The 18,598-nt window shown below is 33.3% G+C and overlaps 1 protein-coding gene across 1 annotated transcript in view; it reads right to left on the reverse strand.

The window, feature by feature from the left end:
* Balat (Beta-alanine transporter) overlaps nt 1-18,598 on the reverse strand; it is a gene marked incomplete at its 5' end in the record, with an annotated part of 205,896 nt that overhangs the window by 110,439 nt on the left and 76,859 nt on the right. The window contains 1 exon segment of the mRNA XM_067050159.1: nt 8,650-8,804. Within this exon segment, the coding sequence (XP_066906260.1) occupies nt 8,650-8,804 (155 nt within the window).

The following is an 18,598-nucleotide window of genomic DNA, read 5'->3' on the forward strand; positions in this document are numbered from 1 at the left end:
AGAGAGAGAGAGAGAGAGAGAGAGAGAGAGGGAATTGAAATTATACAGCTATTAATTATTTCATATATTATATACCGTCACTTAAGCTGAAATACCTAAAAAAAAAATTATGATATTAATTATTTATTCTAATTTCATACTTCATGTAAAAATCATATGCACGACATTGCTGTAATAAGAAAAACATATATAGCCCCTAAATTAAAATCACAAAGGAATATTATTTACCTAAAAAAAAAAAAAAAAAAAAAATACAAAATACAAAAAAAAATCATAACAAAACAAGAAGAGGATAGAAAAAACATATATTGGGAAATAATTGGATACACAGAATGAAATAAATTAGATCCTGATAAATAAAATAAAATAAATCTACACCACTACAACCCATGAAGGGTCGTTTCTAGACCAACAGTTGTGCAATGAAATATTCGATCAGAATCACGCTCTTCTACCAGATTTTTTCCAATTGAGGATACCCACATAATGAGGCTGGGTAGACCTCAGGGCTCTGTTTCATAATGAAAGCTAACAGTATTAGTTCAAAATACAAGTATCGAAACAACGAGTCAATTACACTAATACTTATTTTTTTCATAATAGGGAGGATTATTAGTGATATTACAGGAGTTAAAAAGTACTAATGTACAAGTTATTATTGTACAAGTCAGTGTAATTATATTAAGTTAAATCGACAAGACTAATAGAATTTGTATGTACTTTATTATGAAACAGGGCCCTGGAGGACTCTCAAACCGACGGGTTTCGCATACGGCTACAGTAAAAGATTAAATAATTTTCTGTCGGATTCGAATCCGGGACCTTAGAGTAAGTAGCTCAGTATTCCCCCCCCCATACCACTGAGCCACCCCACTCCATACCACTGAGCCACCCCACTCCATACCACTGAGCCACCCCGCTCCATACCACTGAGCCACCCCACTCCATACCACTGAGCCACCCCGCTCCATAAAATAAATACACACACATTAATGATGTTTCTATGCTGTCTAATCACCTATGCATTAGTACTTTTACTATGTACTAGAATGTATATCAACTACTAGAATGGAATGTTGGATTATATTACCTTTCAGGTTAGTCTGCTAATTGATGCGCAACACAAGGAAACATTAATGCGTATTGCGATTTTTCTCTGTCACAAAATTCTAGCAAAAAATGTGTGATTAAAACAAAACTCATTCTTCCCAAATCAAATATTAGAATTGACAAAAAAAAAACTGTTCCTATCAAACAGAGCAGAATACAAATATATTAAGAAAACAACACTAATTTCATCTTTGAGGACACCTAGCAAACTGTGTTTACCTTCAGGACTAACCCATTACCGGTTCAAACATTGTAAACATAGCTACATTTACAGAGAAGGACAACATTGTGCCACATCAAAGAGGAAACTTTGACAAAGGTTATTAAGAAAAAGGTCATCCATAGCAATTTATATGAGTTTATTAAAACGAAGGACTGTCAGCTCAGAGTTCAAAGCTCTTCAGGACCTAATATCTATTTTGAAATGAAAGACTCATGATTCAGACTTTTAATTATATCAATTTACTAGGCCACTATTAAAATAATGTATAGGGTGTTTTTTTAAGCCCGATAGAACTTGAAATTGTAAAAAATAACACAAAAAATTAAATTGTAATCAAAATTTTTTTTTTATTCGAAAGATCAATACGTGACATTAACATTTGAAAATGATTTCGGGCATATGGGCAACGCGGCTGTTCTTGACGAAGCGCATTCTGGACGTTCAATTTTGGGCCACTTTTTCGAGCACTGCTGGCCGTATGTCACGAATAACACGAACAATGCTGGCCTCCAAGGCGTCAATTGTTGCTGGTTTATCAGCATAAACCAGTGACTTCACGTAGCCCCACAGGAAATAATCGAGAGGTGTCAAATCGCACGACCATATGCGGCAATTTTGCTTATTAACAAACCCGTTAAGCCAAAAATACGCCTCATCGCTGAACACAATTTTACAGAATGCGCTTCGTCAAGAACAGCCGCGGTGCCCATATGCCCGAAATCATTTTCAAATGTTAATGTCACGTATTGATCTTTCGAATAAAAAAAAAAATTTGATTACAATTTAATTTTTAGTGTTATTTTTTACAATTTCAAGTTCTATCGGGCTTAAAAAAACACCCTTTATTTATTAAATAATTTATTTTTTGTAATCGTAATTTTGAAGAGCTTAGTGGCACAGTGGTAAGGTACCATGCTACTAATTCCAAGGATCCAGCTTTGAATCCGGCCGTGGCAGATAATTATTTTCTACTACCTGTGAGTCAACTCTGTGGATTCTGGAATTCTCGTGCTCACCTAGCCTTATGAAATGGGTATTGCGAATTGGGGAAATATTTGGTGGATTCTGAAAAAATTATTAATAATTTTGTGAAATATTTATTTATTGAAATAAACCAATATGTTTCTAAAATAATTATCTAACCATCACCATTTCAAAATTTATTTATTAATAATTATAATTATTTAAATTCACTGTTTCTGAAAAATCCAAAACAATCATTAAAAAAAAAATACATTTTTGAAATAACTCTGGAAATTATGAACACTGAAGACGCACTTCATTACATGGAGACAGTCTACAAGTTTTGTAGCTACCAGTAAGATGAACTGTGTGATATTTGCCATCATGACTCTATCTACTGTCATGGCAGTTTTATTACAGTAGGCTTGGCGAAATATTGGCAGTTTTGACCGCATTTACAACATGAAAAGTATTTTAAAGAAATAAAAAAGATCTGGCGTGACAGTGTACAGTACAGGTATCGGCAGTGAAGCAACTGCCACATTAAAACCCGTTTAAACGGTGACGTTACCACGTTACTAACAACTAGTATGGTAAAAACATAGTCTAATGACTGAATAGTCATAGTATAAGCAACTCGCTCAATGAACTATATTGTTGCCGTCGTCACATTAACTTTTGAAGGAACCATCGTTTGGAAGGTCCCGGGGCGATCTTCTTTTCTAATGCGTCGGTGAGTTATTAGGAATAGTTTGGGATGAAAGATTGAAAACTACCGGGTTTTAGTATTTGGAATTATAGGAGGTATATCCTTTCGAAATTTTTAAGTATAATTTTATTTGTAATCAGGAAAAATAAGGATTTTGGATTGTGAAATGAACTTTTTTTTTTTTTAAATTTATTTATTGATATTTACAACTATACATAAAATACATCAAGTAAATGTGAACTAATATCAGAATGGCATAGTACAAGCATATTGAGAAACTACCCATTAGTAGCACTCTAAAAACATGTTTACAATATGAGGTCTCAAGGCCATCTTCTTTTCAGGCACCTCGGGGGATTGTCCGGAATGAAAGAGGAAGCAAGGTTAGCAACTAATGGGTTTGAGAATTTGGGGAGCTTATAATGGAAGGATTGACATCTGGTTCGGGCTATATCGATTACAAATAGAACATTAAGGTCTTTGTGAATGATTTTATTTGTGTCAAATTAGGGAGAATTTAGGATTTTACGAAGGATTTTGGATTGTAAGGATTAGATACGAGAGGAATTCAAAGGTTTAGTGGATTCCCAAAATTCAACTCCGTATGTCCAGATAGGCCTTATAATTTTCCTGTAAATCAGTCTTTTGTAATGAATTGGATGTTTGGACCGTTTGTCTAGTAAGTTCAGTAATAGTCGGAATCGACGAGCTGTTTCCTGTCTTTTCAGTCTTGTGTGAGGATTCCATTTGTCCAGATTTAGTCCAAGGTAGCGAATCTGTTCTACAGGGGTAAGGGCAACATTATTGAAGTATACTGTAGGGCAGTCAGTAGGTTTACGACGTAGGGTAAAGGTGATTCGATGGGATTTATTGGGATTTAATTTAATCCTCCGATTACGAAACCATTCTTCGAGGGCTGGGCTATGGGATTGGAGAGTTTGTGATGCAATTAAAGGGTTATCATTAACAGCGTGCACTAAATGAACTTAAATTGATTTCTTAGTGTCAAACTTATGTATTAAAAAAATTCACAGGATAATCATTTCATAAATAATAATTTAATCATAGAAATACCTCCTTTTCGTAAAATAAATATTAAACAAATAAATTTCGAATAAAATTATAAAGTCAATTATTAAAAAAAAAGATTTGTTTTGGTTATTTTTGAGACATTATTTTAGATAAATTTTGCATCAGTCACGTAGGTAGAAATAAGTACTCATTGATTTTTAAATTTCTAATACATGTAGTATTATATATAAATATTTAAATATAAAAATATTCCTTATTACTTTTGTCATACTAATAATATATAAGAAAATATTTTTATTCAATGAAATCTTTTTCTAGGAACACAACATCATCTAATCCACTCGTTTGAAGTTCTGTGATCTGCTTATATACAATGCTCTGTTTGGACTTTGTGCTTCGAAAGATTGGTCAATTGCTCAAAATTTTTATGGAAGTATTGCAATATTACTAAAATAAACTTTATATATATTCATTAACATTATAAGCTTTTCGTCAAAAAATACAATAAAATATGATAAATAGTTAAAATATCTGATTATCGTCGCTTGATCGAAAACATAGTTTTTTATTTTTTCAAGATTCGCAAAACCATGAATAGTACTTGGAGTTAATTAACTATTTGAAACCACTTGTTCCAATTTAGAACTGAAGATTATTTCAAACTAATTGCCACTAACGAGCTTGACTAGAGAGAGTAGGATCTCATTGCTTAATTATAAACTTTATGAAAACTTTAGATAGCTTTTTACTAAGTCGAAAATCGATCTTCAATTTAAATTACTTAGTTTACTTGATTTTAAATTGGAATTTCTATATTTGTTATATAATATATTTTAATATCTAACCACTTATTTATTGATATATCAATGTCAGAATAAATTTTGAATTTTTTTTAGAAATAATGTTTATTCACTTCTTCAAACATCAAATTCCTCCATCAGGACCTCAATGTTCCATAATGCTGATTTGACTAGAAGCAGATATCAATCCTTCTACGATAAATTTCCTAATAACCCGCCCGTAATGGCGTTTGAAAAAAAAGATGACCGTGAGATCTCCTCTTGAAATGTTTTCAATGGGTAGATTCTCCACATGTCTGTCTAACAACATTATATTTTATAACTAACATTAAATTTTAATAAAGAAGTTTGAGAATGTGTGGATAATTTTTGTTATTATTAATAAATGGAATTTTTTTTGTACTTATGTCACACTTACTTTCTTGTATCTTTTTTAGCCCTGAAGAAGCCCTGCAACGTGGGGCGAAACGTTGGCTCAAATAAAAATAGTACACCAATTTACTATTTGAGTTTTATTTGACCGCATCCGGACCAATTTCCATTTATTGATACACACGCCCAATCAGCAAACTTCCAGTTATTATTAATAGTTTTTTTATCCTTTATATCATTTATCCAGCATTCAGATCAAACATTATGACGAACTTTGCTTAATTAATATATTATTATTTAGTGGATATAGCTCCCCATTACCATATATAATTTAATAATATTCAAAAAGGATATAACATTACTAATAGAGAACAAAAAAATATTTTGAGCAATATTTTTTGCTTACAAAAATATTTATAATGGGTGGGTACCATCGAAAAGGTTTAACGCTTTGTTTTAGAACATTGCCGGTATTGTTCATGGATTCTCAAACTTTTAGCATAAAGCAGACTGTATGGTGTTGGGACAAACTGAAAGTTTGTGAAGTATGAAATATGAAAGCACAGATGAACCACATATTCATGTATCCACATACATGAAAGGCGTTCAACTAAAATGTTTTACCAAATGTTTGTTTAACATTGAAAATTTATTTTAGTTAAAGTCAGGAACTTCTGCTATGGACAATGATCTAGTTATCACTATATTTTTATTCTGTCATATATTTTTGCATACATAACGAGGTACCCATGCTGTTATAGTCACTTCAAATGTACTGACACTTTTTTAAGGATTTCGAAAGAACGAACCAAAAAAACATTAATTTGGACGGAGTTAATAATGGAAACATACACATTTAATTAAAATAAAACATTCGGAAATAAAAAGATGGGTAGAAATAAAATAAAGGGGAAGCTTTCAAAATAAAATCAAATGAGCAAAGTGCATTATGAAAAACAATACACAGATTTACAAAATCAATAACAATATAATTGACACATAGATCAAATTTGTATGACCTGTGTGACCTATCGGAGTTGCAGGATACGTCAGAGGAAGGACTTAGATATTTCTTGATGTAACAGTAATGTAGGACTATTGTTATGAAGTCGTAGACACAGCTTTTATGGACTTTCAAAAGTTGGTGGGCCCACGTCTGTACTGATTCAATTAATTGTCTAATTTTAAGTAAATTAAATACAGCCCCCATCCAACGATCTTTTTGTAGACTTGCAGGCAGTGCAGTGCCATAATAGTAATAATAAATTCTAATAAATTAAATATAAACATTAAAAATATGAATTGTTTTAGTTTGGTTTGCACTTTTTTCCTCGTAGTTTTTAGTTTGAACTAATAATAATGAAAAAAGTAACTTTTTTTTTTTTATTATAATTTTAAGGCACCAACAACTTCGGGGTCATTATTGCCTTAATTTTCGAAATGAAATGTATAACTATTGAAAAATGGGAACTTGTGTGTAAAATTTTATGGAAAAGTTTTGAGTATCTCGGAAATTCAAAAAGTTGATTTGCTGTCTGTTTGTTATTCTGCATGATTGAATGGAAGTTATTTTTAAATAACTTTTTTTAAAGAAGTTATTATAATTTTTTTATAATAAGTTATTAAAAGTGATTAATTAAAGAACTTCTTTAACTAATCAATTTTAATAACTATAATTAAATTAACAACAATAAGGTTAGGTTAGATTACAGCTACCTATATCAGTATAATATAGATTTATACTGCATAAAATTCATTGTCCCTAAGCTTTTGGTTGGTATTTAGTATTTATAGTACCTATATTTGTATATGAATATTGATTGTAAAAGAAAAAGGAAGGAGAAAAAAAATTATTGTTATACATGTGAATATATATATGGTATATATGTCCGATCATGGATTGATTGGTATGTTCTGTTTGTAGCAACCTAATGTATCTGGGCAGTACGGCTAAATAAAGCATTTCTCTCCCGACTTTTAGTTAATAGCCCTTCACCGTTTCTTTCGATTTGTAATTTCTAAATTTTGATCATTATTTTACCAAGAAAAGAAAACGAGTTGTTTTAAAACTAAACGGAGCTGTTTTTAAACAATATACGGGAAAAAATAAAGGTTCTATTATAGGTAATCTTCAGTGACTCCCAAACCGTAGTACAAAAATTAACAACACCAGGTGCCGCAGAGTCACCCACGGAAGAAAAGTGCAGAAACATGGCTGCTATCATGAAGAAAAGAGGAAGGGATACCAAGCCATGTTGGTATAGATGGTAATGAGCAAGCTGACATGTTGGCTAAGCTTGGTTGTGCAGAGAACCAGCCTGTTCTACAACTTTCCTAAAGAACAGTGAAATCACTTATAAGCTCTTATTGTAAGGACAGAACAAGCGCTAGACACAAAGTTCAAGCGGAAGGAAAGAAGTGGTAGAGCCTAAGGATAAACGAATCCCCGGCAATCTTAGCAGAGCTGAGAGAGTGGCCTGTTTTCGGCTAGTAACAGGACATGATCTGCTCCAAAAACCCCTCCATCGAATTGGCATCGTAGATTCCCTGAAATGTCCTCTATGCAACATGGGGGACATGGATGGGGACCATCTTTTGGCGTGTGTTGGTCTAGAGGATGTTGATCGAGATGCGGACCAATTAAGAGGAAGATTCAAATTGTATTGGGCTGCGAGAGGGAAAATGGCGTAATAGCCCACTGTGGTGTAGGAAAAAAAAAGGTTACGAACTGCAACTATCGAACGAACTAATACGAAATGAACTAGTACGAAAATTACCATGAAATATTTTTTGTAAAAGATTCTTAGTCTTACTCATAGAAACACCACCATGACTTTATAATGAATACAATATAGAATATTAAGTTATATTCTATAATATAATTTATCGTATTAGTATCGTATAAGTATTTTTCATTATAATTTATAAGTAGATGTATAGGATGTTATATTGTTTTAATTGGATTATTGCGCACGATTCAGTCTAACCACATGAAAACTCTAAATATGTCTAGAATTAATTGAGTTACTTCTTGTAGCCAACCCCGTCCAAATATTAAAAATGTAAAGGATCTGCTCAGGAGACTTGTTATACATTCCCCAGGATTCCCAGAGTCTATACTCACTGTTCGTCATCTGTGAGTCTCCCAAAAGTGGTGCCTGACAGGTGACGAACATCAATTTCTTTGGCTCTTTAATGCTAAGGAGACAACTTAATATCACGTCAGTTTTAAAACATAATCAAAATGGCGAACTGATTTCGTGGTGTTCCATGCTTTGGAGATCTCTTATTTAACCTTCAATATTAAAGTTCAATTTTCGAAAATAACGAGATAAGCTCTATTTTATACCAATAAATCCTTATAGATGTTCATTAGAAAAAATTAAAATCAATCATTAGAAATTTGGTCAATATTTATCATAAATAAAAGATTAACGTACCTAGAACGTAAGGAGTTCCCAAAATGGCAGGTACCGTAAACCCGACACCGAACCTGAAGGCCAACCAGCTGGTGAAGTCCGGAGCGAATGCTGTGGCTATGCCGAAGACACACTCGATGAGCAGGTAGATGAAGAAGGAGGGTCTTCTACCCAGGCTGCAACAGAATCAAGACCTAGATTTAGGAGCTATTGTAAATAATTATAATGAAGCTCTGGCAATAACCAGATTTTCCACTCATGTTCTGAGCGTCTGCGGCTAGCGCTCTCACTCATCCTCCACTGGCTTCTAATACCAGGTTGTCCTATTCTTTCCCCCGTAAGTGGGGAAAGGAGCTCAGTTCGGAGATCCTCAATCTAATTGTAAATAGGAATGATTGTGTTCAAGAGTTTGTTTTACTAAGTATTATTTTTTTTTCATTCTATGTTTAATTCTTGTTTCTACTTTCACCGTATTTGTAGATATGGTGTGAATTAGCTCTATGGTTCCTATTATATTTGTATATAAATATGACAAAATGTAATATTACACAATAAAAATTAGAAAATGTAGTAATTGATAATTAGAATGCAGACAGATCTGACCTCTTAAAGATTTAGCTTCGTGGCTATTGAACATGAAAATTAAATTTCTTAAAAATGAATAGTGATATATTATACAATTTTTATCCATATTGTTATATGCATCATTATCTGAAAATGTGTAACTGATACGTCTAGTCTATATTCAACCTCTAACGTGGGCGCCAGCCATTCGAAAAATAAGAATTATTTCACTAACTTTGTTTTACTATAGAAGCTATATTTTACCTCCAATATAGATTTGCAAGTAGTCAAACGTGCACTTGGGCATATACTTTGATTTTTTTCCTGTATTAAATTTATAAAAAAAACTTTCGTAACCTCCTTCATTATAATATTCATATAATACATACATACATATTATCCGTCGTTCATTATGGATTATGGAACTCCATCCCTTCCAACATCCGTCGCTCCAATATCCCCCATACCTTTAAATCCCGCCTGTTCAATCATTTCTTATCCATTTAGACTGCATAAAATTGTAAAATAATATAATTTTAAATATGTATGTTAACTATTATATCATTCTTAATTATTTTTACATCGTTTTCTTTCTCTTTTTTATTTATTCATTTTTTTTCTTTTTATTGTTCAACTGATAAAAGTGAGGAAGTAACCTATAATTATTTTTTATAATGACTGTTTATAATTTTATTTAAGTATCTCTGAGGCTTCTCAGCCCTCATCTATTCATTTCTCTGCATTATTATTATTACAGGGAAATGATGCACTCTTATGTGTACCAGTGAAATATTGCCTTGGATTGCCTTGTGGCATTATAAGGTTAGTTGCTGGATCCAATTAAGGTGATAAGCCAACACCGGTGCATTATTGGTATAATTTTTTTTTCAAAGCCCCTATTTGATATAAAGTTTTGTGTTTAACAGTGTCTGTGTAGTGGGGTTTTGTTTTATCTGAAACATTGTTACATTTTAAATCATGCATATAGTGAATGAGTATTGTCTTTATTTGACAGTTTTGCGTTAATTTGTGTGATATGTAATGGTATTTGGGCATATCACTAGTAGGAGTTAATGATCTTAAAAACAAAGTCTAAATCTACGACTATTTACAATATTTACAGATTGTTCAAGAAGCTATAATGTTGCTTGTTGCCACCGCACCGGTGGGGGCGCTGGTTGCAACATCTGGAATAGTGGGTTGGCTGATATTTCAACGAGTCCAGGAATTTAATATGTCTCCTCTTGATGAAGGCCGGGACCGTTGGGACATCCAATAATTTGTGAAGAGTCGGCGGTTTCTCCTTCTTCCACACTGTGGTCCGTACAATTTTCACGGTATGGAATTTTGAAGGTGGCGCTGTGTACCATCATTAAGGTGGATGAACAATGGAGCAGCGTATAGGAGTACTGGACAATGATGTTAGGAGATTGTGTAGGCGGTAGGATTTCCTTTTGACTGTTTTTGTTTTTTGAAATAGATGGGTACAAAACTTTAAATGTCGATCCAGTTTTATACCCAAAAAGATTGTGGAAATTGATGGGAGCATTATTGAGTTTGCCCCTTGAAGCTTTTTCAGAAGTTTTGATTTATTTTTTGCTTGGTGTGTAAACACTACACAGTTCGTTTTCGCTGGGTTTACGGAGATATTGAGATAATTCAGCGGTTGAATGATCTCTTCACAGATTTTTCCCGTTTGTTTCTGCGTGAGTGCAATGCGTGCATGCGTGAGTTAACGCTGCTGCTGTAGATGGCGATGATGATGTACATCTGCACTATAAATCGAGAACAGCACTGACGATAATTATAATTTAATTTAACCCCTTGGTATAATTATAATTTAATAATATCTTGTGAAAGAAATGTTATCTTACATAATATTTATATACAACGGGAATGAAACCGCGGGGCACTTAAATTGAGTTAATCAGAGGGAAACAAAAAAAAAATATGAAGCTCGATGAAAGAGAGGAAAAAGAAAAATAGTCACTCACTGATGGTCGGGGGGGGGAGTCGATATGCGCATATCGATAATAATAATAAGAGTGGAGAGTCGGAGTGACTACTGGCGAGTTGGTGAAAAAGCCAAGCCAGCTCCAACAAACTTGGCTTAACAATGGCGGTGGAGCGTCCGTGAGTCAGTGACTGCCCGCTGGTCGGTGAGAAAACTGCCTTCAAACACCGCACCAATGCAGTCATAAGTTACTGGCTCTTACTGCCTTCGGTATCGTTCTGCACATGTCACACCTCCACAATGCATTTATACACAATAAACCTCCTTATATTCCTTATTTTTATGTAACAAATTAAAAATGAAAAATGACTTATATTTAAAAATAAATAAACATAAACTTATAACTAACAAAATTGAAAATCCCTTAAAAAGTAGTAGAAAAAGAAACGAAATTTTTGGGCTTTAACAATGGAGGCAATTTGTTTAATTTTATTGTAAAATTAGATTCACAAACATGCAATTTTTTCATAAAAATATATCAATTTGGAGATATTTAAGTTAACTTTTAGGGCCTTAATAAATCTATAATTGGTACTATAGTTATAAAGTAATGCTGATTTTTATAGTTATAAAAATATTGAGCTAAAGGACTCAATATTCTATATTTATATTATTGTCGGTTATTCGCACTAATGTACAAATCGCCCAATTTGAAGAGTATTTTGAGGGAATAAATACATCGTGATCGCCAGATGAAGGGAACTGCTATATTTACTAGACCAAATATCAAAGAGCTGACTGCTGGTCGAGTCGAGGCACGTCTACCATTTATTAAACGTGCCTGATCCTGGATGCCGAAGACCGCCTGTCGCAGGATATGGCGATATGTTGTACTGTCACCAGATGGCATTCTCTACGTGTTGGCTCAGGGAATATTTATAGATCATCTGGAGCCTAAGTCATAGGACAATTTTAGCCAAATATTCGACAATTTACTGCACTCCTAAAAAGCCTGTTTTATTACTTATTGTATCTCTAATGATAAATGAAGAGGTTTTTTTTTTACCAACGCGCTATATTCAGGATCTACCTGTCCAAAAGGAAAAAAAAACTCTTACTATGATGATAAAACCTTAGTTTAACTCTGAACTCATATTTCACATTAATAGAACATACCAATAGGAAGGTAGATATACGAAATAATTTTTTTTAATTTTCCCATTAATTAAAAAATTCAAATTAAGCTCCCAAAATAAAATTTCTATTTATTTAATGAAATTTACAACTGTACAAAAAATAAAATGAGTAAATTTGAGGTAAGTTTCGAACACTTGGTGGTACTTCAAACATTAATTAAAATTAGAGGGTCCCTTGGCCATCTTCTTTTCAGGCGCCTCGGAAGATTATCAGGGATTGTTAAGGATGTGAGATTAAGAACTAATAGGTATGAATGGGTAAGCATTTTGGAATGAAAGGACACATATCTATTTCGGGATAAATCTGCATGAAGCGGATGTTAAGGTTATGAATGAGTTTATCTCTGACATAATAAGGAGCATCAAAAATATTACGGAGGATTTTAGATTTTAAGGATTCGATACGGGAGGAATTTGATGGTTTGGTAGAGCCCCAGAGCCCAATATCATTTTTTTTTTTTTTTTCTGACCTCCTAGAAAAATAAACATAAACAAATTAAATATATACAATAAAAATGGATGTATATATGCAGGCAAATATTGATCTTGGTTTGCCAGGGTGGCATTATAAGATAAATTGGCGGGTCCGCTGAAGGCGGTGTCATCAATGATGGCATGAGTCTGCCGTGACCTCACTAGGAATAGGGAGGAGCTATTCCGGCTGGCGTTTATGAAGTGATGACTTCAGGCTGTAGAGCCAGAAGTCCCTCCCAAGGCGAGAACATCGACCAAGGGAACAGTGCTCTGCCACCTCCCGGTGGAGTGATGTTCCTCGTACTATTTGCCTTAGAAGGGAGGTCTGGAAACTCTGTAGGTTGGTTAGTGTCGTTTTGTAGAGGTGTCTCATTAGTGGTGCACCATGAAGCAGCGTTGGACGAATAATGACCTTATATATGTGTAGCTTCAGACGCAGTGAAAGTTGTTGTGACGCCAGGAGATGGCCTATGCGACTTCTGCCGGGCTAGCTTTAGTCTCCCCTTGGCATGACTGGAGAGGGTGAGGTGCTGGTCAAGAGTTACGCCGAGGTAGAGGATGGTGTTGGAGATATTCCGACCCTCGCCATCCACGACGAACCGCTGGGGTAGTCTGCTCTTCTTGCCCTTCTGAAAAGACATCACGATGGCATCCGTCTTGGCTGGATTAACTTTGATGCCATCCTTCTTAAGAGCAGCTACGATGGTAGTAGAGGTGGCTTGTGCGTGGCGGAGGGCCAGTTCAGCTCTCATGCTGGAGGCGTAGATGTTTGATGGCGACCGCTGGCGCTGTGAAGACTACAAATAATAGAGGTCCAAGCACAGACCCTTGAGGTACTCTGCAGGTGGTGGGGGCTGGGGGCGATAAATCTCCACCAACTTGCCTCGCTTGGCAATACCATTGTCCAAATTGGTCTGATTATCATGGTATAAAATAGTTTTTTTGTTGTGAGTAGGAATTTAAGCGTTTGTCAATTAGGTGTTGCAGTAATCGAAATCTACGAGCAGTTTCTTGTCGTTTCAGTTTAGTATGGGGTTTCCAGGTAAACTTGGAAGCGTCCAAAAAGACTCCCGTGAAGTACATCCCTCGATCCATGAGTTTTTCGATCGCGGAGTCAGACTGTCTATAGGATTTCTAAGTCTAGTACGTTTTATAGATCAGACTGAAAATATTTCCAGTTCACCTTTTCTGTAACCAGTGAAGAGGGAATGAGAGGGTCCAGGAATAGTATTTGAATGCATTAGGAGTAAAACCGCGCTATGTTCTGAAGAAAGATTGAATTCCATAATAAATTAGTTATGCAGAAATCAGTTATTCGACCATAGTTCAAAAATGCCTCACCCAATTAAAGGAAACTTTAAAGAATTTAAAATTTATCTATGAGAATAATTAACAATTTATCCCACAACACAATAACAACCGCCATGATCCAATACATGCAACTCCCCTCAACATAAAAACTAACCTACCTCAACAACACAAACCACTAAGTATTTCAATAAAACATTTTCCGAAAATATTTTAAACGTTACTTTTATAAAAGGAAATGTTTTGCAAACTAATTTTGTTCATGTACATATTTCATCTTTTTCATTATTTATTTACTATATAGGTTTATTTGTTTCATTTTATTCTGATGCAGTTACCTAATAGCTTGTAAGATTCAGAAATTAAATACAATTTATGTTATATATAATATTAAATTATTTATATTTTACAATACCGAGTATTGAGGAAAGACTTAGTAACTTCTCCCTGTGACACATATAAATGAAGCACTAAGTATCAAGGAAATAATAAAACCTAGAAGAAGGTTCACTGAACTAACTTAATTAGAACAAGTCCATTGGAGGAAATAGATCGAGGAATTCTAGTTAAGTATATTTTTACGGTCATCTCATGAAAAAAGAAAATGCACCGATGTGTGGCTACTGCTGAAACGATCTCACCGTTAGGCACATTCTCACTGAATGTTTTGCTCAGGCATCACACCGATTCTCTTCAGATTTACAGGAGATGTTGAGAGAAGATCCCACAACAACTACAAAACTTTTTCACTTTTTACAAATCATTAATATCTATGATGACATATAGTCTAACTCTAATTCCGGCATGTATAAGTGGGTGCATAATTTACTAACTACGTCAATTCTATTTGTAACTATAAATATGTAATTGTAATTGTAAGTGTGTAATTATAATTGTAAATTTGTGACCTTCTCACTTTGTAATTGTAATTGTAAATTTGTAACTTTCTCACTTTGTAATTATAACTTTCTGAATATGTTAATTGTACTCTACTTACTTTGTAAACCCAGTGTAAATGGCCATAGTGGTCGAAACACTTAAATAAATAAGTCCATTTTTTTTTTTAGTTTAGGGTAGTAAATAAAAATAATATTATTTCAATTTATTAATGATTGAGGAAAAAAATAGTCCACGGCTGACGGAAAAAGTTAAATCTACATTTTAATTATAGTTAATAAATGAGAAAATATATTAATTTATTAATTATTTAATAACAATAAAAATTATAGAGGAAAAAACACACAAAATCAACCATTATTAATAAAACAAAACTATAGAGAGAGTTGCTGCCGCATCCCAGCGATGGTAGGGCAGGAGGATTAAAAAAAAAAAAGAAAAGTTGAGAGTTATTCAAAGTATACTCACATTTTCTTCTCTATATCAGTTTTTGAATTAATATCAATTCTCGGTTCCTTTTCTGTTGCAAGCATTAAAAAAATGTTTACTATTTATTCGTATGAAAATTTATATCTTAATGTTTTCCTTAAAAGAAATTTATTTTTTATTTACTGTTCCTAAAAAAAATTAATTAAAAATTAAGCACTTAATTAAATTTTATATTCGGTTCTTACTTTTTTGAACAGTAAATATGTTCTAGAATCCTTAATATTGAGTCTGAGAATGTACGATATCTGGTGCAAGTCTTCAACGATACCTGACATATCCAGTATCTAATTCTTGATTATTTTACTATAAAACACGTTGTTCAAAATAACTTTTTACTACAATACTGGTATTATCTATCTTTAATCGTTAATTGGATTAACCTATTCCCTCATTATATCGTTATTTGGTGTTTGATCAATCTAGCATAGGAATTATTAGCAGTATATTTACCTAGCATATACACTCCACTGCATAGAGATATACACTGCACTGTGATGAGCCGAAGTGTAGATCCTGAAACAGGCCTGAACTTCATCAATCAAATTATTGATGGATGGGCCTCAGCTCCTCCGGTGACGTTTATTTGACGGCTTTAGGGAATATCCTCTATCCAATACCCGAACGGCTTCTATTCGTTTTATCTAGAAAATATTACGTAGACTAGACGAGGTTAACGTTTCATTACTTTTGGATTTTAGAAAGCTATCAAAATTTCATAAATCCACATCTTAAAATAATAAAAAAATTAAAATTTTTTATCCAAATTTATTCAGTTTAGTTCAAAGTAGAAATTTCCCCTATTAAATAGGTGCTACGAATCAACTTCCAATAAGAATTTAACTTACCTACAAATTTGATTACAATTAAAATTAAAAATACAACGATGCCTACCAACGCGCCTGTCTACCAATCCAAAAGTTGTGAGTTCGAACCCCGGCCCTACCCGGTTTTTTTTTTCAAAATAAACACTCACTAACAGCCTTCCTCCGAGCATTTGTAAGGCCCGTTAGCCAATGGGTGGCACACAGCAAAATAGGCGTGGGAGTGACGCACCTCATGAAAACCACGTCAAGAAACGCGCCATATATTCCCGTAGTACATCGCGCCCGGCCTTAGACCTCCATGTTCTGTCATGCCTTAAAAAAAAAATTGAAAAACTCCTCAATTATATTATTGTTAAAATTTTTAAGCGAACACCATCTATAAAAAAAAAGTATTATACAAATTATTATTTACGATCAATCAAAATGTTCATGAATAAAATCTCATTAGAACCCCGTTAAACTCACGTTCTTTAATAATTAAACTAGAGAGAAATAATTTTTTATTAATTCACATTTTATTTTATATATATTCACCATTTTAGTAGTTTTGTACTTTCTAAAAGTCAAAAAACAACTTTTGTGGAGTCTTTATAATAGTATTTTTGAAATTAGGTACTGCACTAGGACAATAAGGAATATAAATCATAATATATAATTGCTTAATCAAGAAAGAAAACTAAAAAAAAACTAAAATAAAATAACAATCGCACTGAGTAGATAAGTCTTAACTAAGTATGTTTATTTCGAAATAATGTTATGCCTAACAATAATGAAGACTTGGTATTTTGCAAGGAAAAAAAAAATTTTAATGAGTGGATAAGATAGTCGGTGTGGGGGATGGGAGGGTGCAGCCCACAAATAAACATTAAGAATTATTTATTCGTGCCGACGTTTCGAACTGAATTTCAGGTCTTCATCAGAGCTAAAAAACAAAAAAGAGATACCAACCATCATCCAAAGAAATATAAAAATTGTTAGTTTATTGTCTCTTTTAATTTTTATATTTCTTTGGATGATGGTTGGTATCTCTTTTTTGTTTTTTAGCTCTGATGAAGACCTGAAATTCAGTTCGAAACATCGGCATGAATAAATATTTATTTTGTTTATTTGCGAACCGCACTCCTGACCGTCCTGTACACATATTAATCTACGGTCAAATAACAACACCTTATTAAATTTAAATGCATAACTTGAGGCTAAATAGCGATTGTATATATTAAAAAATCAGGAAGCATCGTCATTATAAAAAATGCTATATAAGGCACTTTTCAAAAAACCGTAAAATATTAAATATAGTTAAATAAAATAATCCTATTATGTAGAGGTGGAATTTTTTGATGACCTATCTCAAAAATATCCTATAATTTTCAATTCACGACAAAGTGTGTCTAAAAAATGGTTCCTTATTATTTTTCTCTTTGAAAAGAACACATTCACCACTATCGCTTATCATCAGTACAGTTCCTGAAGCGATGTAAATATCTAAAAATAAGGGTCTCATTGTAAAGGATAAATGGGTTTTTTTGAAATCCTAGATTCTATCCTTGATAATAAGCTTCCTTTGTGAATTAGCGAGGAGAGAGCATTCAATTCCCTCAGATATTATAGCCCCCTCCAAACCGCGTTATGGGGAGGGGGAGACCTTCCTGAAAAATCTATTAAAGGACCTTTATCGTGAGGGGGGTAGGAATGGGAGAGAGGAAGGATTAAACTGTCTCGACCCGACCATTGCGGAGGACTGCCTGGGTTTGTGTTTATAACTATATAAAAAATATACTTCTAAGGCCTTTCAAGGGATAGAAATTAATAACTTTCTTTCAATATATAAATAAATAATAAAATTATAAAATCTATTTTATTATTTAAATAGATAAAAAAAAAACATTGTACAAGAGGAAAGCATATTCCTAAAACTAAAACACAGTGTAACAAGCAATGAACAAAATAATATTTTTTTTATTTTTCATATCTGATTTGAAACGAAATAGTTACATTAATAATAACAAAGGCTTAGCGAACCCAAGTGTTCAATGCCGATATATAAATAAGTGTGTCCCATAAAAGATTGGCTTTCATGCAATCATCCCACCTCCGCTTTCGTCTAACCTTCCAACGTTAACTCTTCAACAGATTCAGCTGTATATATGCGGACATCAGCGTCCGTATTTCCACCATTACATCAGTGAAATCCGTTTCCCTATTTTTCTAGCCGTGAATGTGTTTTACTGAATTGTTTACCTGCGTTTAGAGTTGGGAAATCTATA

This window comes from Halyomorpha halys, unplaced genomic scaffold (assembly GCF_000696795.3).
Source record: "Halyomorpha halys isolate HHAL.00 unplaced genomic scaffold, Hhal_1.1 Scaffold501.1, whole genome shotgun sequence".
Classification (NCBI taxonomy): Eukaryota; Metazoa; Arthropoda; class Insecta; order Hemiptera; family Pentatomidae; genus Halyomorpha; species Halyomorpha halys.